The sequence below is a fragment of the Aspergillus pseudodeflectus genome, assembly GCF_044049435.1.
Source record: "Aspergillus pseudodeflectus strain CBS 756.74 chromosome Unknown BJX68scaffold_109, whole genome shotgun sequence".
NCBI lineage: Eukaryota > Fungi > Ascomycota > Eurotiomycetes > Eurotiales > Aspergillaceae > Aspergillus > Aspergillus pseudodeflectus.
Window position 1 is genome coordinate 1 of NW_027263885.1, and position 25,255 is coordinate 25,255.

Genomic DNA, 25,255 nt, shown 5'->3' on the forward strand with positions numbered 1-25,255 from the left:
GCGAAGGGAGGATATCCTTTCATGTGCTGAGTCAGCCAGGGGCTGACTCAGCCCGCGAAGTTCTAGCTATCCTATATACATGTGGTGAGGGTCTTACACTTATAAAGGCCTAGTTAAAGTAAAGATGCACTTAGGCTTCTATTATATTAATAAACATGACTTTCTACAGGCCTATCTAGAGGCTCGTGATAAGGTCTTTAATATTTAGAATACTCAGAGTGGCTTTCGCGTAGCTAGGATAGAACCTTATGATCCTAAAGAGGTCCTAAAGCGCTTTAATTATTTATTATTAACCCCTACCCCCCCTCCAAGCCGTGGAGCTTTAATAGCATCCTCTATACTTACTATACCTCATATAGTTTAATAGCTACATAAGAAAGCTTCCTCTATTAAGAAGATGCTTACTAGGAGGTCCTAAAGTCCTTCTAGTCCTTCTAAACGTGCTATAGATAAGCTTATAAAGGGTTGCGAACTTGCTATCTGTAAGACCCTCACCACATGTATATAGGATAGCTAACGTAATTCCCAGGTGATCCGCTCACCCCGGTTGATCCGATCACCCCAAACACCATTCAAAATGCTATTTTTTAAACTTGAATACCTCAACCACTTAGAATCTAATAGTTATAAAACCAAGCAATTAAGTTATAAACCTCTATTAGGCATGTTTAAGCCCCCTTTCAAGTCCTAAGAGCCTCAAATACTCTAGATATATCAAGATATAATAAAATACAATAAAATACAGTGTAATATATATTACTGAAAGATTTACTAAGCTATAGGAGATACAACTTGGATATATACTACTTTTATGTCTTCTATATATGTATACTAAATAGTATTGTCTATAAGCTTAAGATGGTTGAGCTATTCAAGTTTAAAAAATAGCATTTTGTATGGTATTTGGGGTGATCGGATCAACTGGGGTGAGCGGATCACCTGGGAATTACGTTAGAACTTCGCGGGCTGAGTCAGCCCCTGGCTGACTCAGCACATGAAAGGATATCCTCCCTTCGCGAAGGCAGAGACTTCGCAACTCAGCGTTAATCTATGATATTAACCTGACTATTGATTTACACATGGATTCTACCATTTATATCTCTTATTAAGTGCCTTTATACCCTTTCACACTTATCACAACCCCCTTTAGGCCTCAGGTCCTTATACTATCTATAATGCTGCCTTCACCCTAAAGGAATTAAATAATCTCTGCGTAGAAAGTCAAGTTCAAGCGCTTAAAAAGAGTTAATCTAAACGTTAAATGGCTCCTGTATAGGGTCTGCAAGTTTAAGAAGCAAGAGACTTAATTTTATTAAGAAATAAGTAATTAAATTAGGAAGATGGTGGTGATGAAGTAACTAATTAAACTACTCCACCACCTTTATAACCTCGAAAACGTGCCCCACCGACCTATTCTAAATATAATATTCAGGGGCATACTAGAACTAGATGTCCTAATCATCGCGCGACTTAGTTTACTGTATTTAATTAAGAATTGAGTTGTTGGGAATAGCTTCAAGTTCAACGGTAGATATATATTTTGGTGGGTGATCGGATCGACCGGGGTGAGCGGATCGACCGGGAATTACGTTATTATTGTATGGGCGTCGCTTAATAAACTATCCTCTTGCCGTTTGCAGGCGATATAGTGTCATGATGGGTGGCATGACTCTCATGTGACATATACCAGCTTACTCTGGACAGTATCCTACCAAGGGCACCATAATTTCACATGGGTATAATAACATAGTATATCACCAGTTACAATCCAACCAAACCATCTGGTAGCTGAATTCACAAATCACTTTATTTTTTGTGGACCGCACCAAAAAAAACTGTGCTAAGCTGTGATCTTCTTTGAACACTCCTCTTTCCCTCCTACAGTGAGCGAATTGAGACCAGGAGAGAGATCGACAGTTGCGGATTAGCCTAGTCCATCATGGAGGCACTCGCTGCGCTATCGCTGGCAGGCACCATAATCCAGGTTGTGGATTTTGGTTCGAAGATCCTAACGACAACCCATGAGCTGTATAAGTCGACGGAAAACATCACCATTTTCCAACAGTGCGAGTTGGTCACCGCTGATCTGCATAAAATAACCCAGCAGCTCAACAATTGCAACCCGCGACGTAGCAGAAACAGTCGGATTTCTCCTACTCCAGATATTGACAACTCGCTGCAAAGCCTTCTCAACGAGTGCTTTAACGTCGCCTCGAAGCTTTTAGCTCGTTTTGAGAAGCTTAGAGTCAGAGGGAAAAAGACAAAGTATAAGACCTTTTCTCAAGCTGTCAAAGCAGTCTTCTCCGAAAGTGAGATCCAGAGTATAATGAGGCAATTGGGGGACATGAGAGCGGCGATTCTAATGCATGTAGTCGTGGATCTTAGGTATGGAGAAAGTCTTCGACAAAACAGAGGAACGTGCTTACAATGGGAAATAGGGCTCAAGTAAATACACTCATCTCAACGGATTCCAGACAAACCAATATAGATAGAGACACTCGTGGTCTGATTATGGCCCTATCTCGCCACGAAGACAGAATAGAGACACAGGGCACAGCGATCGCCCAACTCCTGGGGAAGATCGATTTGATTGCGCAGGACCAAGCCAGAACCCTGGCCGCAGTAACGCAGATTGACAGGGCAAAGTCGAAAGCATCATCCAAGGAGGTGAAACAAATGTCTTTCCTTGACGGCGTCCTCTCGTGGTCAGGAGAAGTCAGAGGTGCTGAAGGAGCCGCAGACCTTCAGAGGGACATGAAGTCCCGGGTCACTAAAGTGCTTCTTCAAGAACTATCATACCCAGCAATCAATGACCGCGAAGATGCAATTACAGAAGCCCATCAGGAAACTTTTAGATGGATTCTTAGTGATCAATCCCCCTTGACTCAAAGTTTCGTGGATTGGCTGCAGAAAGGCCAGGGGGTGTATTGGATCAATGGCAAGGCCGCATCTGGAAAGTCAACCTTGATGAAATATATATTTGAACAGCCTGACTTTCGCTCTCTTCTGAAGGACTGGACCAGAGGTGATGACTTGATCACAGCAAGATTCTATTTCTGGTCGAGCGGTACGCCAGAGCAACGATCTCAAAAGGGCCTTCTTCGTTCGCTTTTACACGAGATCCTCTTGCAGGATATGACACTGGCTCCACTCCTCTTTCCTGTACGCTGGGCAACGATTTATTCCAGATTATGTGAACCTTTTGCCTATAATAACATTGAGGCGCCTGACTCCTGGGCGCTCCCAGAGCTGACATATGGCTTTGAGCAACTTGTTCATCAGGACACCAGGCACAAGAGGATCTGTTTACTGATTGATGGGTTGGACGAATACGAAGGCGATCACCGCTACATCGCTAGCTTATTTTGGAAGATAGCCGCCTCTACAGACATTAAAGTCTGTCTTTCAAGCCGGCCACTCTTGGCGTTTCAAGATGCATTTGCCTCCGCGCCCTCATTCCGTCTACAAGATTTCACCTACGAAGATATCAAGGGGTATGTAACCGCAACCTTCAGTGACAATCAGTACTTCTGTGCGCTCGAGCGCGATGACCCAGACACGGCTTCTGAACTTATTGAGAGTGTTCTCCAAAGAGCCGATGGAGTTTTTCTCTGGGTTCGTTTGGTGGTAGCATCTCTTCTGGAAGGGCTGGGTAACCGAGACACTATTGAGGACTTACAGGAGAGGTTATTGCTGCTTCCAGATGATCTGAGCGATCTATACGACAATATGCTGAATAGTATCCCACCCAGATATCAAGAACGAGCGGCGAAGGTTTTCGACCTCATTGAGGCCTCCCACTTCGTGATGGATAGGTGGGAGGGCGAGCCAGACAAGATTAAACAGCTTGACACTTTCACCCTCACGTTAGCTTTGCGCTCATCCCCAGACTCCGTCCTTGATTTGGAGCAAGTACCAACGGAGACAAATAAAAGAAGCCGCGCATGCCAACAGTTGGAAGATCAACTAAAGGTCTGCTGTGCCGGTCTTGTCGAGACTGGATCCTTGGGGAAAGTTGGTTATGTACACCGATCAGTCCGAGACTATCTACAACTGACGCGAAGTGGCACAAAACTTCCTATGCAAGTAGTCGGAGTACACCAATGGGATCCGCACGCGGCCATGCTTGAATCTTTTGTGCTTCAATGTCGCTCAGGCGTGTTAGTCCTTCAAGATTTCTTTACCTTCGCCCACACTGCCCTGTTGCATGCCCGTTACGACACCGGACAGAACCACACAAAATACATGGAAACAGTCCGTCTTCTCGGGGTAGAGTATGTCCGCCATGTCAGGGATTTACTTAAGCTCCAACCTGTGAGGCTTGCTGAGTGGAAATACCCGAAAACACCTTCTCTCCTCCAGCACCGATTTTTGCCCCTTAAATTTAATGCAATGGACCTCAAATATCTTAGGGGTAATGCTTTGGAAATGAGGCTTTCCGATGACCGCAGACAAGTGGATCATGTGTTTTCCCTCATTGTCACAAAGTGGAATTTGGTAGAGTATGTGAATGATTACCTCAAGAATCTCCAGCTGCACTCTAAGTATTTCAAGGATGATTTGGATATGTTTTGCCATTCAGCATTACAATTCCATTTCGAGTGGGATATTAGGTACAGGCAAGAGACCGAACTTCCTACGTCCAAAGCCATACCTAGGACGACCATTCCCATAATGCCACCAAGGCCTGACATGGTTGCTATAGTACTAAAATACGGTCTGAACCCAAATCGCCATGTGCCCTTTTCACTCCCGTCGCCCTGGTTTCTGTTACTAGATCGCCTTACAGGGCCCCAATCACCCTTAGTGCTTGAAGGCCTGCCTCGTGAATGGTTTCAATCACTAGTGGCCGCCATGACGCATATGCTTGACCATGGTGCTTCCCTGAACTACTTAACTATTGACAATGGAGAAGTCCTCCCAGTACGTGTCGCGATCACCAAAAAGCTGAGGCAGGGAAACCCAGAGTACGCAGATAGGCTGGATGAGCTCTTTGGACAATACGGGGGAAAGACCACCGTCTCGTTATTAGATAGGCTGATATTTTGGATGCGAGTTTCCCCTGGGTTCATCCACTATCTTTATGAGGGTCTCAAAATATCCAAGTCACTCTCGGAGAAGGGACTCTTGGCATAATTCTTGCTTTTGATTTATAAAGTGGTGACTTTACCCGGAGGATAATGCACTATTACTTTACTATTATCTAAATTGAGACCAACCTAACTTGGCAATATATAATTACAGAGCAGTTGCTACAATTTTTTTACCGAAGTGGCCTCCTTTGGGCGTGGAGGTGATCATGCGCTTGCTGCCAGAGAATACATGCATCCCGGCAGTCGCCAAGGCTTGGATAAACCCAGCAGGGTCGGTAGAGAGGCCCTAGCTGATGGCGCAAACAAAGATATCTTCAAACAAAATTGGAAGTCATTCGATTATTGTAGAATGAGCTTTTGGAGAGTACAACTGTGCACCCTTACAAAGACGTAAGATGGAATGGGGAATCTGGGAACTATACATATAATCTTCACCCACAGCAACCCCTAGCAAGACCTCTTCGACGTTCCTATAATGGGCTGATTGGTGTTGAACATAATATATAGCTGTTGTCTGAGTGTCTCAGACGGACTATAGCGAGTCAGCACTCATAAGGATGGTTTTCGTCTTAAGGTAGTTGTCAAGACTATGATAGATCCCCTCCCTCCTGATACCACTCGCTTTATATCCGCCTAATGGCATAACAAATCCCCCTGACAGACTTATGTAGTTAATCCCCATAGTGCTAGCCTCTATAGCTGTTGCCATTTGTATTGCCTACCTCATATTCCGCGTGTACATAGCTGTATATAACCCAAATTCTAATATATTAACTGGTTAAATGCGACGATGAACCGGTATCCAAACGCCTCTACTCAGTATCACAATCCGAAAGCACAACCTCATCAACAAAAACATGATTAAACGTATACTCCGGGAAATCCGCATGGAACGCACATTCGCCTGTGATATCCAGCACATCGTCGGCCTGGCCGGGCGTAAACAGTCCTGTGAGGCGAACCCACTCGCCCGCATTCCAAATCAGGTCGGAAGTGATGGGGTCCTGCGGCGCGGAAGCCACCGAGGCACTCACGGTGCATTGCAGCGCGCTCGGGATGGGTTGTTCGATGCGGACGTAGAGGGTGAGGTTGTGTGGGGTTGTGGTGTCGAGGTTGACGAGGTTTTGGGAGACGGTGCCGCTGGGGGCGACGCTGGTTACGGCGATGTCGCTGTAGATTGTTAGCTGAGCTGGGCTAGGTAGAATGGGCAAATAGGGGAATCGGGGATGTACAGGAAGTTGTTTCCAGCGTAGGCGACCTCAGGGTTGGTCGCGACGTAGGCAATGGTGTTTTCGGATGGGTAGTATCCGGTCATGCCGGCTTCGAAACCGGGGTTCTGGGTGAGGACGCAGGACATTTTGATTGTTGAACTTGTTAATTGTTTCTGAAGAGCTGGGGGCTGAAAGAATGTTGATGTGATGCGATCGTGATTGAGCTGGTTAGCTGTGATGAGGAACCAAAAATAACAGAGAGTTGGAGGTTTATATAGATTCAACCCCGACTAAAGTCAACGTGTAGCTTGTATACTATATATGCCCATAAATAGACACTCCACCAAGCTTACGGGTGAATCACTGAGTAGCCTGCAGCCGATGCACCTTCCAAGCGATCTGCACTGCGAGCCCCAAACATCGCCAATGGCAGCCCTGGATCATTCTCACGTCCAACACAGCCAGCGCAGCATGCTACCGGATTCAATCTACCCGGAGGAAAATGTCTCTCCTCAGCCCAGTGCGATTTCCCATTACCCCAGCAAAACTGCGAAAAAGATCCCTACCAACCCCGATCAAAGGACTCGCACCCTCCTGCCAAGATCGTGGATCTTCATGATGGTTTGCCTTAGGTTCTTGGACAGCCACTGCGGTATGCATGGAGAACCCAGAGTATAAGCCGCACCTACGATTTACATTTGTTATGTATAAAACAAGTTGCAGTGACAGGTTCTGAAGGAAAGACAGACCGCTGAGTGTCTCATATGCGAGGGTTTCAGCTGCCTGAACCCTAGTTACCCCGACCGGCGGTGATGTATCGGAGTCACACTATCCCATGGCCCTGTTGCAGAGAGCCTGATACTAGAACATCCGTCGGATTATAACTACAGTAAACCCGCGTCTCGAAATGTGGGCTTCTGTCCCTGCGTCGCCGGGGCTCCTAACGATATCAACCCACAGTCGGTATCCACCACCTCGCCGTCGTAGTTACATCAAGGTGTAAAAGAATCTTAATGATAGAATAAATTCTTCTGTCTCAAGATGACAGCGGGTACGCGTCTGAGACTAGTTCCTCTTACCACATATTTTTGGCATCTGATGCTTTAAGGCCCCCAACGCCCGGATGCCGGCTTTACCGACCAGGCTGTGGCAGGATGCGTGGACAAATCTTGATGTCGAGTCAGGTCACTCTAAATTGTGACGGAATATGATAGCCTAAGTCAAAATGCACAGGCGAAGGCGTGCTTCTCAAGACCACCTGGTGATGCGTATTCATGAACCTTTGACTACGTCTTGTTATGTAGTAGAATATCGTCCGATGGTGAAATAATACTGAGGTCTCCATGCCTATCCTGGTTACTAGATATAATTAGTAGCCCGCAGTATCTTCCTCGTATAACTGACAATCATATCCCCAAGATCGTTTTGCAGGGTTCTCAGGTAGCTGTGGCATCAGCAAGATGCACCAGAGCTGAATTGGTCAATGCTGAGAATTTTTACTATTTGTCCTTCCAGAAAAAGCGTTCTCGAGTAGGGCTTGCGAGAAATATCCGCTCGCGGCTCCAGGATAGGGCCTGTTGATCATTATCGAAATCATCGCCCAAGATATCACGTGCCAGTGCTTGCGAGCATTTCGGAGCCTCGCAAGGACGGGGTGACTGCTTGATAGGACTCGGGAGTCCGACGCATACTCTGAATAGACTGATTCCCAAACTCCTCTTTTACGATTGACACTGGCGGCTTAATCTTCGACATGGCCACTTTAGCGGCGGCTGAGAGTATCAAGGAAGTCAAGATCTAGAACATACAATAACAATGATAAGAACTTATACTGCCCCAGGGGATTTGGAAGAAGCATAACTCGCCTGTTTCTAGAAAATTTCAAACAAATCACTGTAACGCTGTTGCTGCATGAACCGAAAGGACCACTCGTCTGCGATTCAAACTCCATCCTCGTCATAGCATTGGTAATATTGCCAAGCAAGATCCCAGTCCAGTCCTCACGTGAGTATGCATGTGTGAGTTGTTCTATGCCCATTCCATTCCATTCTCTTCTCTTCCCTTCCCTTCTTCTTCAGGAAAAGAAAAAAAGAGAATGACTCACAAAGAGCGATCTTTGGATACCATGGCATGGTCTTCAAAATCTGTCTCGTTTGTTGCGAGTTCGAAGAACGGGGTCTGTTGTGGAAGGAGAAACGGGGAGAGACGCGCGGGGAGAAAAATCACGAGGGAGCAGCAATGCCGGTTCAGTCACAGGTCCAGGGGGAATGGGCTCCTACCGCTCCAAGAGCCATGATACGGGGCTCCGATGGTTTGAAAGATGAGGAAATCAACGTATACTCACTTATGAACATGCTGCATTCCATGGATGAATTCCAGGGAGAAGGGCCCATTCATCGAGAGGATAAAAAGTGCAGCGGCGAGCAACACTCGACGAAGCACCTTCGTCGGTCCTTCCTTGACGCGATCTGCTATCTTTGCGACATCAACAGAAAGGGAGGCACCGTGACGGCAGCCGGGCTGCGGCAATACTACCTCAGACCGGGCTCACGCCGTCCTCGGAACGAGGAGATTGGGGCTGTTTTATACCTCGCGGCAAATGAAACAATGTTGCCCGAAGTCTGCAGTTTTGTGAAAAGGGTCTTGCGGGACCTGAACGATGTTACCCCGGATAATCGCGAGGAAAAGGAAACAAGGATTTTGAGGCAAGCACTGGAGCTGGCCGGCCAGAGGATGGAATCCTATCATACCAAGATGCGATCACACCTCGCTGAATGTAAAAGGGATATGGATGTGATTTTCAAAGGCAAGTTTGCGCTTGTGACGCGTTTCCTCAACACTCGCTAATATCTCTCCTTGTTCAAGACCACGAAGTCCTTACCTGGATCCGAGAAATCGAAGGCGAAACCGATACCTATCGCCTGTCTACACTATGCTACGATGGTTGCGAGAGAGAACTCGAGGAGGTTAAGAGCAAGGCGATAGGCAATGTACCGATGGCTCAGGTCGCGCACTATATCGGAAGGCTCGGGGCACATCGGTATGCCGTCTCGATGATTATCACGGCGTGCATACAGGTGCCAGTTCTGCGGCGGATAGTGCGAGCCGTATTCCTCCCCTCTGCTGATGCCCGACCGGTTATTCTCCCACCGGAAGCGGCGAACTTCTACAAGACCTGCAAGCTTATTTGCAAGAACGAATGTCTCCCACCACATCAAGGCCAGAGCCTCAATATACACCTGTGCAGTATAGATATCGCAGAAGATTATGCCTTGTCAAACAAATTCGAGCAGCTCAAAGACGTAATCACTCGTGTCCACGCTGAGCTACTTATCGTGGACTTCTTCAGCCGAAAGAAGCTGGAGTTTGTCGACAACGACAAGTACGTGGGATGTAGCAAGCCAGCATGCTACTTTTGCCATAAATGGATCTCATTGCACCCTGATGGATATGAGACTCCTGCGGCGCACAATAAAGTGATTCTTGGCTGTCGCGGACCGGACGTCGATGCGGGGGAGGATCGCATGGGGAACGGGGCGAGGGTTCGTAGGAGCCAGTACATCCGGCTTGGTAGGAAGATCATCCGCGACATTAACCACCAGGTTGACATCAGACCTGGGGTCGGCCTGCCCCGACATCAATCCAGTAATGGATCCACGCGAGCTCCTAGTACAGTGTCGAGGCTGTAGGGACCAGCTTGGTCTTGCGGCTCTTGCTCCAATGAGTGCTCGCGCGGAGAATCTCTTTGACGAATTTCTTACTTGGTGTACACGAATTTGTTATGATTAAGCCAACAATTTGAAAATGAGTGTGTTTGCTATGTGTATGGCTCCGTTACAAAAACAGATTGGACATGCAGTAAGCTTGTACACTCCTATCCTCGTAGTATGTACCCTTTTCCGTCACGTCCATTTTGATATTGGATGAATAATGATTTAACCTGCAACATATGGTCGAGAAGATTACCCAACTCAACCTCGGAAACACGACAAGAATGAGATAAACCTCCGCAGTAGCATTCCCTTCAAGGCTATAGATCTCGTGGGTCTTGTATATACTCTCTGTCTACACATCCAGTCAACTAAAAGACCCGTATCACTTCAAAAGCGTTAGTGGTCAGGTATTAATTCAAGTAACCAAAATAGCTAGCAGTCGGTCATGCTATATTAAAGAGCGAACATTGGAAAGCATAAGAGCAACGCAGAACACAGTCCACACTCAACCTCGTTTCCCACGTCCCTATCCCTCGACAAGGGGGATGCCCTCACCCTACAACGCAAGGGCAACACCGAGCACACCAACAGCCCCAACAACACTAGCAAGCACGGACGGACTCAGCATGCCTGCAGCATCGTCATCACCACCACCGCTGCTGTTGTTGTCATTGTTATTGTTATTGTTGCTGTTGCTGCTGCTGCTGCTGCTCTCATCACCCGAAGACGACCCAGTCGGGAAAGCCGCGCCCGCACTCTCCAGATAGTTTGAAACATCATCCGGCAAATCCGTAACCCAAGCTGGGTAATTCCCATCAGCAATCTCACTCATAATGGACGAAAGCGAGGCAGGCGTAGCAAGTTCCTGAAGGACGGAGGGCGGGATCGCGGTTGCGAGCTCGGAGATGATGGAGCTGGGGATGCTGGCAAAGATGTTTTCAAAGTCGCTGCCGCTGCCACTGCTGCTGTCGCTGGAGGAGGTGTCATCCGAGGATGACGAGAAATCTGAGCTCGAGGAAGAGGAAGATGAGCTGCTATCCTGGGAGTCGGAGTTGGAGCCGAAGTCGTTGGTTGTCTCGATGTCGTCAAAGATGTCGCTGTTGTCGAGGTAGTCGTCTAGTGTTGGGGCGTCGGCTGAGCCGGTTGGGACGGGGTAGTCACTACAGAGTAACTGTAAGCTGTCTGGTTTAGGCTATCAGGTGAAGGGAGGGCAACTTACGTGGTTGACTCGAGAGCGTTCATGGCATCGTCGAGCCAGTCCTGGCCCAGGGCCAGAGGCGCAACGGCCAGGAGAGTGAGGAGCTTTGCGTGCATCTTGTTGATATGTTAAAGATAGGTATGTAGAAACGACTATGGCGAGCCTTCGGAAGTAGATCGATAAAAGAGCGACAAGAAATGAACAGAGAATCCAATGCTCGAAACAGAAATTCAGATCGAACCCTTTCCAAACACAAAGGGCCACCAGCCCCTTAAAACCCCCATCACGAAGTAAATTTTCATCCCGACACAGACCGACCCTGACCATCTTCAGCCTCCACAACAAATACAAAGTTCAGTCTAAGCCGCTAGTTCCCCCTTCAACAATCTGCGACATGCCGAATGAACGCCTGCGAAAATTGCGAATGTCCCGCTCTCGTATTCAGCCTCAAGACTAGCCTGCAGTGGGCCCCAGGGATTGGTTCGGATCTCGTATTTCAGGGTCCTTCTTTTGCAGATCCATGGTTCGGATGGGGCTGAATGGGTCCTGGAATGGGCGGATAAGGCCTGGTGATGGGGAGAGGTGGCGTCGAGAGTTGCTGCAGGGTCGGAGAATTGGAGGCAGAGGCGTGGTGGTTTCTGCCTGCCAGGTTACTCTCGCGTCTGGCAGGGGCAGCAGTGTCCCGATGGGGAATACGATCGCCGAGACTCTGCAGCAGGTCCGATGTGATGATCACTGATCAGCCTCAGGAGAGTCGTCGTGTGGGCTAGAAAAGCTCAATCAAGACTTTGCCAAGACGTTGCCCAACCTTGGACATTCTGCCACTGCCCCTGACCATTCAGGGTAGTCGATATTTTGTGTAACCAGCAATTGTCGTTGGGTGATGTGTGGTCAGACGACTGTCCCTCAAGTCGAGGATTGAGATCGAGACAAGGTTCCCAAACTGCTTCCTCAAAGAGTCGACCACCGTTATGCCGTTGCCCAGCCCATTGCTCGGAAATCTCCCGGACCCCTGCCGCTGCACTGGGTCCGCCAAATTGCCAAATTGAGATCGCCACAAGCTCGTGTTCGGGCCACAGCCCCAGAAACGAAAGAAGAGGAACTCTTGGTAATTGGATAGCAAAATTCTGAGAGGCTCTCACTCTCTTCTTAAAGTCTTCGCACTCAGGAAGAGGGTGTCCACGACCTCATTTATGTTTTATCCTCTCTGGTCTCAGTCCAACGCACTGTTCTCGCCTTCAAATCCGGACCAATGAGGGTCATAGACTGTACGGAAGAATAGGGTAGAAAGCTAATAGCCTTTCTCTGTGTCGATACACGTTGCGTCAAGGAACGGAATCTACCCTCCAACTCACCAGAACCCATAGGCCGGACGTATTTCGAGGCCTTCCAGGGTTCAACCCAGTGTAACTCAATTAACTCCCCAGCACCTACTTCTCTCATCCCTGTGCCATACGCGCCATGGTGTTCAAGCCCAAGAAAGGTTCAACACAGAAGCCCCCCACCCAACCCTTTCTCTCAAGCTTCGACAAGACTCAAAACCCCCAGCCCATTTGTATAAAACAAGACGGCGTCGCGATCAACATGCACCATAGAGCCTTCTTAATAGAATTCTCTAGAATAGACAGCAGACTGAACGGAGCGTTGCGCACTGCGAGGAGGACTGTCACCACGGGGCAGCGCGTGAGAAGAATTCTTTCTTGTTTTCTGCGAACGGTACTACACTCCTCTTCGGGCATCGATATAAGTAATCTGACTAGCGAGATGACCTTAACTTGTCTTATTCGCAGGGTCTAGGCTACAGAGTCTATGAAGCAGCTGAGAACCGGCGAGATCACTAATCACTGGCCGCAAGAGGCGCAGACAGAAGCTCCGGTGGGACTCGACGGACACATTCCTCTTGCAGTGGATTAGGAACCTCTAAGCTCGAATAGTAAACCGCTCCTTCATGCTGGGCACCTGGATGCAGTGGCGATGTCCTGTTGACGAAGCGGATGCAGATTAGGTATCAAGGAGAGGAAGACCGCAGAGGTATGTGCATAGCGCGCAGCTGCATGCGTAATCTTGGCTGGTGCTCAGTATGAGCATCAGGAGAGGAGGCCTGGAAGCGTCATTCCCAGACAAATACGAGATGTGTAACTTGGACAGGACGGTGAGAGTGAGGGGCGTAGTTGCAGCGATAATACAAAGAAGTAACAGACAAGATTTTACATTTTACGAACTCTGTCGCTAGCTGCGCGGTTGGGTGGCTGCAGCTCAGCTCTGATTAGTGATGATTAGTGATATTATAAAGATCACTATACTGGACATCACTAAGGTGAGGCCGTAGATGTAAGGAGAACGCGAGCGAACAAGAGCCTCTCAAAACGAGAATTGAGATATACCCTAGACAGTTGCACTCTCGCACTTACATCACAAGTTCCAAGCTGTTGGGTCCAAAGTCAAAATGGCGCAGTCCGTGCCACCTGATTTCAAAGAAACACTATCCCAAAGGACAGCACTGAGCTCCAACAAAGTCCCAGGATGTATCCTCGCAGCCGTTGACAGAGATGGTACGCAGAATACTTCTACCCCATCACTGACCCAGGAAGAACATTCGTAACACCACACAATCCAGGCCAATACATCTACCACGAAACCTCCGGTTCAACAACCCTAACTTCTCCCACAACCCCCATCGACCCCGAAAGCACCTTCTGGGTGGCCTCATGTGGCAAACTTATCGGAACAATCGCCGCCCTACAATGCGTCGAACGCGGTCAAATCTCCCTCGACGATGCCGACGCAATCGCACATGTCCTCCCCGAACTCGCGAACCCGCTCGTCTTCACGGATCCGAAGGGTCCCGACCTGCGTACAGTCCCTGCATCGCGGCGCATCACTCTGCGCCATCTCCTGTCCCATACGAGCGGACTGGCGTATGATTTCTTCGAGCCCAAGCTGCAGGCGTGGCGGGCGGAGAGGGGCGAGGGGGTTCTGTCGCTCTCGGGGGATGTGGTGAACACGCATAGTGTGCCGTTGATGTTTGAGCCTGGGCGGGGGTTTGTGTATGGGGGTGGGATTGACGTGAGTGTACCATTTTTGTTCCTTCATATACTATCCGGAAAAGGGAGGTTGGCTGCTCGGCTGGTTCTCTGATGTACTAATATCAAGGCAAACAGTGGGCCGGCGAGCTGGTCGCGCGCCTAAACAACACAACACTAGAAGCGTACTTACAAAAACACATCTTCCAGCCGCTGGACATGGCCTCGACTACATTCCGTCTCCGAAACCACCCGGACATCCAAAAGCGCATGTATCCCATGTTCGCGCGGCAAGAGGATGGAGTCCTCGTCCCCGCGCAGGACCCGTGGCCCGCCGAGCCCATCGCCGACTGCGCGGGTGCAGGTCTCTACAGCAACGTTCCGGACTTTATGACACTCCTTGCTGATCTAATTCGGGATGAACCGACCGTTTTGAAGAAGGAAACGGTTGAACGATACATGTTCGCGGCACAATTTGCGCCGGCTTCCGAATCGCAAAGTGCGATGGCCGAGTCTATGGGTATGATCTCTGCAATGACAGGGACGGACCAAGATAATTCGGCGATGGGTATAAATTGGGGACTTGGGGGTGTCTTTTTCGAGGAGGATGTTGGGCATATCAAGGCTGGGACGGTGGCTTGGGGAGGACTGCCGAATGTGATGTGGTCTGCGAATCGGGAGGCGGGTGTTGCGACGATCTTTGCGACGCAGCTTCTGCCGTATAATGATGCCGAGTGTTTGGCGCTGGAGAGGCGGTTTAGGGGGGAGGTTTCGCGGATCATGGAGCATAGGCGGCAAGATCTGAGAGATGAGTGAGTTGGCTAATCCAGGGCATCTTCGAAGACTTGTGTTGGATGTAAAATAGAACAAGATTGGCTAGTTAAACGCCAAGTACCATAGCGCCATCTAATCTGTCTGTATTGAACTGGATAAAGCTGAAATACTTTGCAGCTGAACATTACACCTTGAAATACCCCGGCTGCAATTTCCAAAAGACCCCCTCTGGGTCATACCTCTTTTGGATCTCCGACAGCCTCGCCCGATTCTCGGCGCCATATCCAGCAAAAACATCCTGCCCCTGCCCAGCATAGTTCTGGTAGATGAAGGGATGATACAGACCACGCTCCTTGGCTATAGAGATGACCTTACCCATAATTTCGTCATTCAACGCTTCGAACCGCGCGTCGTCTGCCGCATTCGAATGGCCAGGGGTAAGGGTGAAGACTATTCGTTGCGGTTAGATTCAGCCAGATTTCGCGCTGTAGAGTGGGCACTCGTGATTCAAATGGAGGAGCTCGGAGAACTTACCAAACAATGGCCCATCCTCCGGGCTAATTCCCAAAGCGTTGCCTCCATTCTTGGCGAAGATCTCAATCTCATGCTTCGTGAGCATCTGCATGTTGCACGACATGAGTGTGTCCGGGATAGAGGTGTACGGATGCACGGCGGAGAGAAAGATGTCGATGATGTCCGACATGAGAGTGGCGTCGACCTTGAGGGTGACGGTTCTCCAGATGTTCCTATGGACGTGAATGCAGTTAGCCATGGTCCTATCCAAACGACAAATATTATGGTAACAGCCCGACTTACCGCCGGTTGACCAAATCCATATTCTGCGCATCAATCTCATTCGCAAAGTCGCTGATATTCGCCGTCCTCTGCGTCGTGTATAGCCTCTTCATGGAGCTGATGTTCTGGAATACAGCCGGGCTTGCTTCAGGCCCGCTATACAGCGTCGTCATGCCGTAGAAATACGCATGATAGCTCGGCACCCACGATAAGAACAAATAAGCGTGGGCGCCTGCATCCGTCTGGCTCTCATCGGCGAGGGCGACGAATGCCCGAATCACATCTCTCGAATGAACCGAAAGACCGAACCTCCCAATTGTCCGGAAAACGTGCTTGTTAACCTGGTTGAGAATTGAATTCTTCGACAACTCCCACCGGTCCTCTAAGCCCAGAGCGGCTCTGCGTTCCTCGAGATCCTGCATAAGGAAGACGATCGTCCCGCCAGAGACGAGGCTGTGACGGCGCGTCTCAAAGTCGAAGCGAGTGACGATCCCGAAGTTGTTGCCGCCGCCGCGGAGCGCGAAGTAGAGGTCTGGATGCGAGGATTGGTTCACGTTTGTGATTGTTCCGTTTGCCAGGACGAGCTCGTAGTTTGCGACGTTGTCGACGGCCCAGCCGTAGCGGCGGGAGAGGAAGGATATGCCGCCTGTGAAGCAATCAGACAACGTACTCTGGGAGTGTGATAGGTGAGGACGATGCAAGTACCTCCAAGCGTGAACCCTCCCACACCAACCGTCGAAGAGCGCCCGCCGACAACGGTGAGCCCCTTCTCCTCGAGGACCTTATAAACATCTATCCAGCGCGCACCGGCACCAAGCCCCGCAATCGACTCATCGTCCGACAGCTTCACACTGCTCAAACGACTCATGTCAATCAGCAGCCCATCCTGAATACTCGATGCGCCAGCATGGTTCCCGTGTCCTCCACCCTTGACCGCAAACCGGCACTGATGTTCGCGCACGACTTGGACGGCTCGCGACACGTCCTCGGGCGATTCTGGTTGCACGACGCATAGTGGTCTTAGCTCTTGTTGTTGGGTTGCGAAGTATCGCTTTGCGAAATCCGCCGGGAGGTCGGTGGGAGCTTGCAGTTGTGCGCACTGTATTTGGGTGTGAGGATCAGCGAGTCCTTGGTGAATTGGAATTCTCAACTTACAGCCTGCTGACAGTTCCCGATTGTCGCATTCGCAACTGCGGCCGATAGCTCGCCAGGCAACAAATGTTGTCCATTGGTGGGAGCGCTGAGGTGCAACGCGAGAAGAGCAAAGGTCAACAACATTGTCGTGAGAGAACCCATCGGCTCAAAGAATCGTACCTCGAGAGAGACAACAGAAACAGAACAAAAAGTCAGCACACGAGGGAATTCGAGGAGCTGAGCAAAACGATGACCTCTGAGCTGACTGCCCAGCCCAGCTCGGCTGCGCTCAAGCCCGCTAGTGCCCCGCCTGTGTCTTCACGATGTAGGGCGAGGATTAGCCTCCAATGAACGGACCGTAAATTCTCGCGAAGACCGTTAGCTACGGTTAGCGTCGTTGAAACTCGAAACGTTTGATTAGTTTCGCTTGTTTCGGGGCCAAATCTGCCCCACTCGCCTTGGAGGAGCTGGTTCAGCTGCGGGACTGGGTCACTGTGAGTGGGCAGAGGCGAGATTGGGCCTTCATTAATCTCCACAGTGCTCCGAACGTTAACGAACGGGCCAACGGCGTGAGGAAGACGGTTGGTCGAGAGTTGCGATGCTTATGCGGAGTGAACGCCTTAAAGTTTGGGTGGGATGGTGTTACGATCCAGGGCTGATGAAGTAGCCTACGCTAGACAGAGCTGGAAATTCTTTATTCTCCGACGAAGTAAGGCCTGTGCCTTGACTGAATCAGGAGTGCCGCCACGGTAGCGCCAGGCTGACACCTGATAATCCGTTATGCGCGAGACGTCAGGCACCTAGGCGACGTAACACGAAGTATACAGTGTGGTCATTATCAAAGATGGCTAAATCTCAAAGGCGTGTACTTATTACTACATACTAAGAGTCTAGCTAGGCCTATGTCACCAGAGAGCGGACTACACACGCTATAATCTCACAAGAGAGCCTCGACAGAACCCTCAGAGCAGATCCGGGGTATCCGCGATCCTGTCAAACCATCAGCAACAGCACAGAAGAAGCAGACATAGCATAAAACTCACCGATAAACCAGCTTCTTCGCCGAAACCTTACGATCAAAGAGCAGCTGGATCCCCTCCGCGACACCCTCCAACCCATTCGGCCTCACCTCGTACGGATGCGGCTCCAGTTTGCCCTCCGCAAGTAGCCGGCTGATATATCGATAAAAGACATACGCGAACTCGCCGTCCTCCGCGGCCTCCTTCTCATTCCGATACTTGTGTGGAGCCCCGTATGCACTCGACACGAACGTCCGCGTGAACTTGATCCCCTCAGGCCACACCCACGCCGCACGCTCGGGATTCGCACTATCATCGCTGGGCGGATCAACCATGTCGATCTGGCCGCCGCCCGAAGCCTGCAGGACGGCGACGATATGCTCGTAGCTGCGGTTATACGAGACGGCGTCAAAGGCGTGGTGGAGTTTGCGGCCGCCAAGCGCCTTCAGGATCCCCTCGACGACATTCCCATTCCGATAGTCGATAATGTGATCCGCGGCATCGAGCGACTTGACAAACTCAACCCCGTTCCCGGCAACAGTGATGATCGGCGAGAGACCGCTGAGTTTGGCGAATTTCAGCGCGTACGCGCCAACGGCGGACGCGCCGCCGTAGATCAGAACGGGCGTCTCGGCCCTCGCGGGATTCCAGGGGAGTGGGAGGCCCAGATTCTGATACAGCGCAAGCGCAGCCGTCATACTCGCTAGCGGGAGCGTCGCGCCGGCTTCGAAGGAGATATTCGGTGGGAGTCTGAATGTCGTTGAAGCCGGAGCGATGGCATACTGCGCGTAGGAGCCGTGAGGCTGGAACATGCGGTGGAATGCGGCGACGCGGTCGCCGGGGACGTATTCGTGGACAGAGGACCCGACTGCTTCAACGATCCCGGAGATGTCGTCGCCTTGGTTTATGCCCTGGCCTTCTGGGTGGTTGCGGGAGGCCTACGCATACTTTAGTGAGTGCTCGCGGTTATGCTGGGTGTGGGACACACCTACCTTCCAATCCTTGGGATTCGAGTCTGTGGCGACGAGTCGGATCAGGACTTCGTTTTCGCCGGGCGTGCTGTCGCCGCAATGGATGAGTGTTTAGTCTATACCACCGGCTGGATGGAAGGAACCCTTGGCAACATGACTTACGGAATGGGGACAACGCGCCGAGTCGCCTTGATTGAGCCCGACTTTCCAGCGATTGTATACTCGATCATGTTGGATGCCATTCTGCGGGCTTGCGGGTCGGCAATTGCGAAAGGAAGTCTAGAGAGAGGCTTGAAGGCGGATAGTCCCATTCAACCGGGGATGGGATATTTGTTTGAACTGTGTTTCAGTAGAAGGCCATGGCACTTTCCCGGTCTATATATAAGGTAGCTCTTTGGGACAAGCATTGTGCCATCCAGCTGTTGAGTAAACATGGTTAGTAAACGCGAAGAGTAAACATCAATCGCCAACGCACGTCGCAGACATTCGAATGACATCAACATGGTCCACGATAATGTTGATTAATCGCAAATCGACTGTAATTACCAAGCAAAGAATTTATAAGCAGCGGCTCAGCATGCTAGAAGTTGCTTTTGCCGCCGGAGGAGCTCGTTGAGTAATCACAAAATACAGGCCCCGATGCTAGCCGGCGCAGTATATGCCCAATTCTCTGTCTCTGCCACTTTCGATAAAGGATCAATAATAGTTCACGCCGGGACAATCAGATTAGATTGTGGTCGATAAGGCCAGTTATTGTCTAGTCCTATTTCTAGCTTAGAAATTGGTTCATCACATTAAGGGAGGAGGGCTGGGTTGCTAACTCCAGTATCTACAAGCGCAATCAATTTTAGGGACTGCCCCAGTCTGCCACGAAATTGACGCGCCATGATTCAACAAGAAAATATGGTCGGTCTGTATGCGTCAAATTGCCTGTAGAGCCCAACACTCATACCGAGGATATTTCTTCATGGAGCTCCTGTCCTGCAAAGCAAGCTTAGCTGGCCTGGCAGTCTAGATACCGATCATAGCTGAATTCATAGCTGAAGTGCCACGCCAGTACCGGACCCAAAAGACCAATTATCCATTACCTGTCACAGAACTCGAGCATTGAACGACGACAAGAAGCCCACGAGCCCTGCGGTCACATCCCGGCATACCCAATCACCAAAACCAAGACAGGCACGCTCGGCATCCACAAATGCGATGGCAGCCCAGGCTGAGCACTCTAAACCACCCAGTCACGGAAGTCGAAGGTATCGAGCTGCGAGGATACAGCATTAGTAGCCATATAATGATAAGCTGGCTGATATGGTTCTAGACCCCGCCCAAAGAAAGCGGCGCCCAGTACCCATGTGAACCTCTGCGCAATCTATATATTCCAGGTACGGGATGAAACGACTGAGATGGAGGAGTGCCCTGCAGATGCCTGGACTGATGGTCCCATTGGCCTCTTTCGTATACTAGTCACAGATAGGCTAACGATACTAAACAAGGGGACACCAGGTTCCGCTTGAGCTTTCAAGTTCTATGTCAAGCGGCCAGTGAAGGCTTATCCTTGAGAATACTAGAGTTACGGGCGTTAGTGGTGGGACTGTTGATGGCCAAGAGCGTGAGATGGTTGCAGCCACAAAGTAATCACTTGGCATGGAATATCCGGCCTCGGCGCATCATGGGCATATTAGAGATTTCGTGGCCCAGAGGCCTAAGCAGCGTCCGGCGTCCAATGTACGATAGCGCTAATGCTCCAGACCTTCCATGCCATTATGCCATATCTTTCAGGAACAGCAGACCCGGGGTAACAGCGCTTGATTCAGCCGAGTGCCAGGTGTAGCATGATAGACGGGCTATATGCGGCTAGCCCGTGAAGGAGAGGGCCCCCTTGGGCGCAAAGCTCGGTTCGGTGCGGGAGCAAGTATGTGGTTGTAAGATTTCTTCCGAGCTTGGCGGCCAACAAGTTTGGTTTGATGCCTGAGGATATTCGGTGGCCATGTCCTTGGAAAAGTAAAGTAGCCAGAATGCCAGGCGGCACGGACGCAGCAGAGTGCGTGAAAGGCCTATATACAGCACGAATATTCTCTCGGTAACTCAATGCGCGTTATAGACGTTTTCCGTGCTGGTAAAGGTGACTTGAAAATGCAAGACCTCGCCATAGTAGACCCAAGCAGTAGCAAAGGGGGTCTTGGGACGCCAAAGGTGCCCAGGAGTCCGCTCTTTCTTACTTTCTCGCCCAGCGCGGATTGGTCTTGCTGCCCATGGCACGAAGCAGGCGTGGCTTGAAGGATTACTACGAAGGAATTGAGGACTCGGATGCAGTCAGCGAGCCTTGAGTCACACCCATTGCAATCTCCTGCAGGATCATCGCCGTTCCACGCTCGCATTGTCCGCGATGTGGTTTGTTCATTCGCTCCTATCAGAGCCCTCTCGGCAGGAGGGAAAGGCACGGTTCTAGAGTCAAACATGCGTAGGTCTGGAAGAGTATCCAAACCTCACTTAATGCAAGCGCACTTCTTATCTTTGTTGTATATGTCAGCCGTACTTTAGCTCTGATAATTGGTAGTAAAGGACGCCGTTATGTTATCCCTGAAGAAATAGAGGTATCAATAGGAAGGGGCTGTGGATGCAATACGACTCAGCTGACTTAAATTCCCCTTGAATCCATATAAATCAGGAACCCCCGACTTGGAATCGAGAAATGTTCATTCCTTTTCGGTCGTATCCTCGAAACTCGCAGCCAATCTAGATCACAATGAGTGGATGTTACCACGCTAAGTGTGGCAGCCCCGCCCCATGCAGACCGTGCAGACTGGAGGCAGCATTTGGCGCTATCCTGCTTCTGGGAGACCTCTTTCCGGATTCGGACGGATTACCCCATCGGACAGCCTGGGCCCCAGACCCCAGCAGTCCTTACTCCTCTGACATATCAACAAAAGGGTCGTCTGTTTTTTCCTCGCCCACGACGCTCCTTCCCCAAAGTTGGCTTTGGTGCGATCTCAGCCTTTTTAAGCTCCTCCGTCCTCCGCTCGTTTTTCTTGCTCTCTGTCGATGATTCCTTTACTCTGCTCAGCGATCGATTCTCCCAGGGAGGACTGCAGGTGTTTGATCTAGGGGGCATCAGATCGCCACGAGAAAGGTGCGGAAAGGCACGACTACGATGTGAGCACATCAGAGTAGTCGACCAGTTGATTAGGAAAGGCTGTGAGTTATATCCAAACAAACTCATTGCCATCCAGGTCTCGAGATCATCGATGTTCATTATACTCTGACATCAACTATAATTCATCTAGCGCTATATTCCACGCCCTCTCCCAATCGTCCGCGCGCGAGTCAGCGTAATAGAACCGTCTAAGCTTGCGCTGAATCTCTCCCCACTCAAGCGCAAAGACCCGACCGCCAATCGACCTCTTCAGTATCTCCTTTTGGATATTCGGCTCGATGATCTCGCTATTCCGTGGTATGGACGTCACGGTTGACATCCAGATTGCGCAGTCGACGAGAGCTGGGTCATACCATAGTTCCGGTACGCCCGTGAGGGCTTCAGTACGCTGCTTGGCTTTGCGGAAGATGGCCGCGGCAGGATGCAGACCCATGGAGCTTGTGTCATCGGCTAAGCATACGAGAGTCACAACGAGGCAGTTTTCAATATTATTGAGGTCTGGTGGGACAGGCGATCGCCACGAGTCCCGTTCATGGTCCTTGATACCTTTGAACTGCGCGAGCCATGCCTGGAAGCTGTTCAAAATTGGCAAGACGGGCAAGGAAAGGATGCCTGCGTGGAAGAGGTCTTGCAACCCGGGTGGCAGAGCCGAAATCTGCTGTTGCGTTTCCAGCGACAGGCTTCGTGAAAGGGGTACTGAGTGTCGGACGTACGAAGACTCAGATGTGATTCTGGTCCGAATATGAAACTCAATCATGCTCATTACTGTGAGGATGCTTCTCTGCAGATTCTCCCCATACGCGACGACGTCCGAACTGCCCACCTTGTCGAAACCACCACGGGCCCGAACGACATCCGACATTCCTTTCTGGTGCACAGGCCCATACTCGACGTACCCCAGATAATCGTCTATCGGAATCAACAAGCAGATCGCTTGAATGAGAACATCATCCACTTGGTTCCGCTCCAACCGCCGGTGGACGTCTTCTAGGGTCTTCTGGCGGTGGTGGAGAATCGCTCGATAGATCTCGTCTGTCTTTCCAACAGTGTCCATACTACAGAGAGCAAAGGCAGCCAATCCGTGAAGAACTCCGTCATTGTTGGCTAACCAGTTGAGGAGTCCGGCTCCATACGTCGTCTTGCGTGCATCGCCGAGGCCGAGCGCGTTCGCATCATGCGGAAGGAGGATATCGAAATCTGACGCCGTGTATTAGCGACTAGTTCCAGTCTAGGAAGAAGAATTCGGCGACACGCACAGTGGCTCAGTGCCGCTGCTGTCAGAGGGCCCTTTCCACGCTTCCCCAGGATGGGGTAGAACTTGTCGCTTCCCAGCAGATATTTTGTCAGCGGCGCCGCTGCCGCTGCCGCTGCCCCAACAAGCGCCTGTGACTGCGACTGAGCGGACTGAGGGGCATTTGATGGTGACGAGGTATCCTTCCCCCCTGTCGACTCATCCTCGGGGATATGCATCCACTGAAAGGTCCCTCTCGCCGGGTCATGTGTACCGTGGGAACGAGAAGCCCCCCTCGCTGCTTTGAACGCGTTGACGGCTCTCCGTGTCTTTGTGCTCCTCTTGCTCGATGGTCCGTCATAGTGGACAAACATTGTCGTCGCTGCGGTTACCCGGTCCGGGTCAGTGTCTGTGCCGAATGCATGAATCAGGAGAACTGGAAATAGAGGTATTTCTAGAGGCCTTGTTACTCACTCCATCGTGCCTCGAAAGTTGGGAATCGGGAAAATCGTCACTTTGTGAAGGCAGCCGAAGCCCCGCTGACAAACTCCCTTAGCGCGGGTTTTTTTTCGATCGGGTCCGCAGCCTGGAAGCGATCCAGATCCTGGACAAATCAATAAAGGCACAACCCCCCGAGTCATTCGCGTCCAACGGATCCCAGCCCCGGACCAGTGGCGAGCAGAGCAGAGCCCGGGCAAATCCCGGCCCTCGATAACGATATTAACCATTGTGTCCGCCCAGCGAGCCAAGGAAGCCTCGTTTTGCGATCAAGTACGACTCACTGGGCAGATTGCTCGCCAGAATGCTCCCGATTCAGGAACCCCAAGTTGGCTTCGTAACCATTGTGATTTGCTCCCGAACTTGGGCAACTCTGAAGCAGCCGCCGAGCAAATGGAGAGAATTCAGCCGAAACAACAATTTATACACTTCAGCCGCGCAAGACGACACGTCGCGTTTTTGCCGCCATAAGAATTATCGCCTTAATTGGTGCTAGCCAAATATTCCCGAGTCAGAACCTGCAGATACACCCATTCAAAGCTGAGATCCAGGATTACAAATGCATTATCTACGCGCCGCGGCAAATAGAATAATCGAGATATCATCGTCAGCCGCTACTCTTGTGCCGAGGGAGTCGCGCTTGATAACAAATTTAGCCTTTGCGCCTTAATGCGGAATACTAAGATCTTGCGCATTCAGCGGGTAACCCGGATATTGTAGTGTAACGATTATCGTAGTTAAACATCATATGGCAAAGGAGTCATCTCCAGCAGTCAAGCCCAGACTTTGTTCACTGCCTTTTTTTATCGGCCAACAATCGGGAGGATGCCGTGGAGACTGATGGCGGTTTCGCAGCCACGCTCCCCATGGCAGCCTTCGTTTCAGTATCCTGCCCTACAACATGCGGCGAAGCTTATCCCAACCCCAAGTGGGATCGGCAGGCTAGGCGAGTATCGCTAACGCTAGTCTGTGTCCAGTTGGCTGGGGACTATTGCTAGTGACACCTTGGCAGCTGTTTCCATCTTCGAGGGATTTTCCAGTGCGGGTCTCTCCTGCCTTGTTGGCTGTACGGAGTAGCTCCTCCAGTGACCCTGCGTCACCAACCAGAGACAGCCGCCATAAACTCATAGACCTGCCTCTAGTCTCTTCAGACCCTGGGTCACTGTGTATCTTCATGACAGGGCCTGGGTACGTTCTTCAACCTTTCGCACTCCTGAAATTCTATTTTCCCAGACACATGTGCCGATATCAGCCCTGGTTTGAAACTAGCGCAACAGCCGGACTCCTCGCGTGAACGATCGTCGTCGAATAACTTGAATGGACTGGTGGGACGGCCTACCTGCGGCCTGCCTCTCTTCGGTAGCCCGTCCAAGTAAGTGGACCAGCTGCGTATGTCTGAGCTGCATGACAGGCCAACCCCTTCATAAGGCGTCCTACCTAT

General features: G+C 50.6%; 9 protein-coding genes across 9 annotated transcripts; 3 read left to right on the plus strand and 6 right to left on the minus strand.

Moving 5' to 3' along the window:
- Positions 1–1,939: 1,939 nt before the first annotated feature.
- On the plus strand, positions 1,940–4,165 carry BJX68DRAFT_273368 (uncharacterized protein; the record flags this gene model as incomplete). Its single annotated transcript, XM_071047441.1, has 4 exons — positions 1,940–2,321; positions 2,373–2,385; positions 2,439–4,014; positions 4,091–4,165. The coding sequence occupies 4 exons, from the start codon at positions 1,940–1,942 to the stop codon at positions 4,163–4,165; spliced, it is 2,046 nt and encodes a 681-aa protein (XP_070892213.1).
- Positions 4,166–5,571: 1,406 nt separating this feature from the next.
- Positions 5,572–6,552, minus strand: BJX68DRAFT_250335 (uncharacterized protein). The gene is made up of 2 exons (XM_071042243.1): positions 6,326–6,552; positions 5,572–6,263 (listed from the first exon to the last, which is right to left on the minus strand). The coding sequence occupies exon 2, from the start codon at positions 5,800–5,802 to the stop codon at positions 5,626–5,628; it is 177 nt and encodes a 58-aa protein (XP_070892214.1). The 5' UTR covers positions 5,803–6,263; positions 6,326–6,552; the 3' UTR covers positions 5,572–5,625.
- On the minus strand, positions 5,906–6,450 carry BJX68DRAFT_273369 (uncharacterized protein; the record flags this gene model as incomplete). Its single annotated transcript, XM_071047442.1, has 2 exons — positions 5,906–6,263; positions 6,326–6,450. 2 exons carry the CDS (start codon positions 6,448–6,450, stop codon positions 5,906–5,908), a joined length of 483 nt encoding a protein of 160 aa, XP_070892215.1.
- Positions 6,553–8,403: 1,851 nt separating the features above from the next.
- On the plus strand, positions 8,404–10,097 carry BJX68DRAFT_250336 (nucleic acid/nucleotide deaminase domain-containing protein). Its single transcript, XM_071042244.1, has 2 exons — positions 8,404–9,110; positions 9,170–10,097. Exons 1-2 carry the CDS (start codon positions 8,435–8,437, stop codon positions 9,991–9,993), a joined length of 1,500 nt encoding a protein of 499 aa, XP_070892216.1. The 5' UTR covers positions 8,404–8,434; the 3' UTR covers positions 9,994–10,097.
- Positions 10,098–10,573: 476 nt separating this feature from the next.
- Positions 10,574–11,331, minus strand: BJX68DRAFT_273371 (uncharacterized protein; the record flags this gene model as incomplete). The annotated part of the gene is made up of 2 exons (XM_071047443.1): positions 10,574–11,177; positions 11,237–11,331. 2 exons carry the CDS (start codon positions 11,329–11,331, stop codon positions 10,574–10,576), a joined length of 699 nt encoding a protein of 232 aa, XP_070892217.1.
- Positions 11,332–13,661: 2,330 nt separating this feature from the next.
- On the plus strand, positions 13,662–15,054 carry BJX68DRAFT_273372 (serine hydrolase domain-containing protein; the record flags this gene model as incomplete). The annotated part of the gene is made up of 3 exons (XM_071047444.1): positions 13,662–13,767; positions 13,833–14,281; positions 14,377–15,054. The coding sequence occupies 3 exons, from the start codon at positions 13,662–13,664 to the stop codon at positions 15,052–15,054; spliced, it is 1,233 nt and encodes a 410-aa protein (XP_070892218.1).
- Positions 15,055–15,073: 19 nt separating this feature from the next.
- BJX68DRAFT_250339 (FAD-binding oxidoreductase) lies at positions 15,074–17,189 on the minus strand. The gene is made up of 5 exons (XM_071042245.1): positions 16,963–17,189; positions 16,513–16,906; positions 15,829–16,453; positions 15,547–15,758; positions 15,074–15,462 (listed from the first exon to the last, which is right to left on the minus strand). The coding sequence occupies exons 1-5, from the start codon at positions 17,101–17,103 to the stop codon at positions 15,197–15,199; spliced, it is 1,638 nt and encodes a 545-aa protein (XP_070892219.1). The 5' UTR covers positions 17,104–17,189; the 3' UTR covers positions 15,074–15,196.
- A 613-nt stretch (positions 17,190–17,802) lies between these two features.
- BJX68DRAFT_250343 (zinc-binding alcohol dehydrogenase family protein) lies at positions 17,803–19,339 on the minus strand. The gene is made up of 3 exons (XM_071042246.1): positions 19,094–19,339; positions 18,953–19,019; positions 17,803–18,898 (listed from the first exon to the last, which is right to left on the minus strand). Exons 1-3 carry the CDS (start codon positions 19,240–19,242, stop codon positions 17,981–17,983), a joined length of 1,134 nt encoding a protein of 377 aa, XP_070892220.1. The 5' UTR covers positions 19,243–19,339; the 3' UTR covers positions 17,803–17,980.
- Positions 19,340–22,019: 2,680 nt separating this feature from the next.
- Positions 22,020–23,837, minus strand: BJX68DRAFT_250348 (uncharacterized protein). The gene is made up of 2 exons (XM_071042247.1): positions 23,342–23,837; positions 22,020–23,282 (listed from the first exon to the last, which is right to left on the minus strand). The coding sequence occupies exons 1-2, from the start codon at positions 23,688–23,690 to the stop codon at positions 22,201–22,203; spliced, it is 1,431 nt and encodes a 476-aa protein (XP_070892221.1). The 5' UTR covers positions 23,691–23,837; the 3' UTR covers positions 22,020–22,200.
- Positions 23,838–25,255: the final 1,418 nt, after the last annotated feature.

Bases quoted from the DNA above. Each gene is read 5' to 3' on its own strand.
- BJX68DRAFT_250339 (XM_071042245.1), bottom strand. From the start codon at position 17,103: ATGGGTTCTCTCACGACAATGTTGTTGACCTTTGCTCTTCTCGCGTTG. The intron at 16,454-16,512 runs GTACTTGCATCG...ATTGCTTCACAG, and splicing joins GGGAGGGTTCACGCTTGGAG to GCGGCATATCCTTCCTCTCC. The intron at 15,463-15,546 runs GTAAGTTCTCCG...CGCAACGAATAG, and splicing joins GGAGGATGGGCCATTGTTTG to TCTTCACCCTTACCCCTGGC.
- BJX68DRAFT_250335 (XM_071042243.1), bottom strand. From the start codon at position 5,802: ATGGCAACAGCTATAGAGGCTAGCACTATGGGGATTAACTACATAAGT.
- BJX68DRAFT_250343 (XM_071042246.1), bottom strand. From the start codon at position 19,242: ATGGGACTATCCGCCTTCAAGCCTCTCTCTAGACTTCCTTTCGCAATT. The intron at 19,020-19,093 runs GTAAGTCATGTT...TTGCGGCGACAG, and splicing joins CGGCGCGTTGTCCCCATTCC to CACGCCCGGCGAAAACGAAG. The intron at 18,899-18,952 runs GTAGGTGTGTCC...AAGTATGCGTAG, and splicing joins CGAATCCCAAGGATTGGAAG to GCCTCCCGCAACCACCCAGA.
- BJX68DRAFT_250348 (XM_071042247.1), bottom strand. From the start codon at position 23,690: ATGTTTGTCCACTATGACGGACCATCGAGCAAGAGGAGCACAAAGACA. The intron at 23,283-23,341 runs GTGCGTGTCGCC...ACACGGCGTCAG, and splicing joins AGCAGCGGCACTGAGCCACT to ATTTCGATATCCTCCTTCCG.
- BJX68DRAFT_250336 (XM_071042244.1), top strand. From the start codon at position 8,435: ATGGTCTTCAAAATCTGTCTCGTTTGTTGCGAGTTCGAAGAACGGGGT. The intron at 9,111-9,169 runs GCAAGTTTGCGC...TCCTTGTTCAAG, and splicing joins TATGGATGTGATTTTCAAAG to ACCACGAAGTCCTTACCTGG.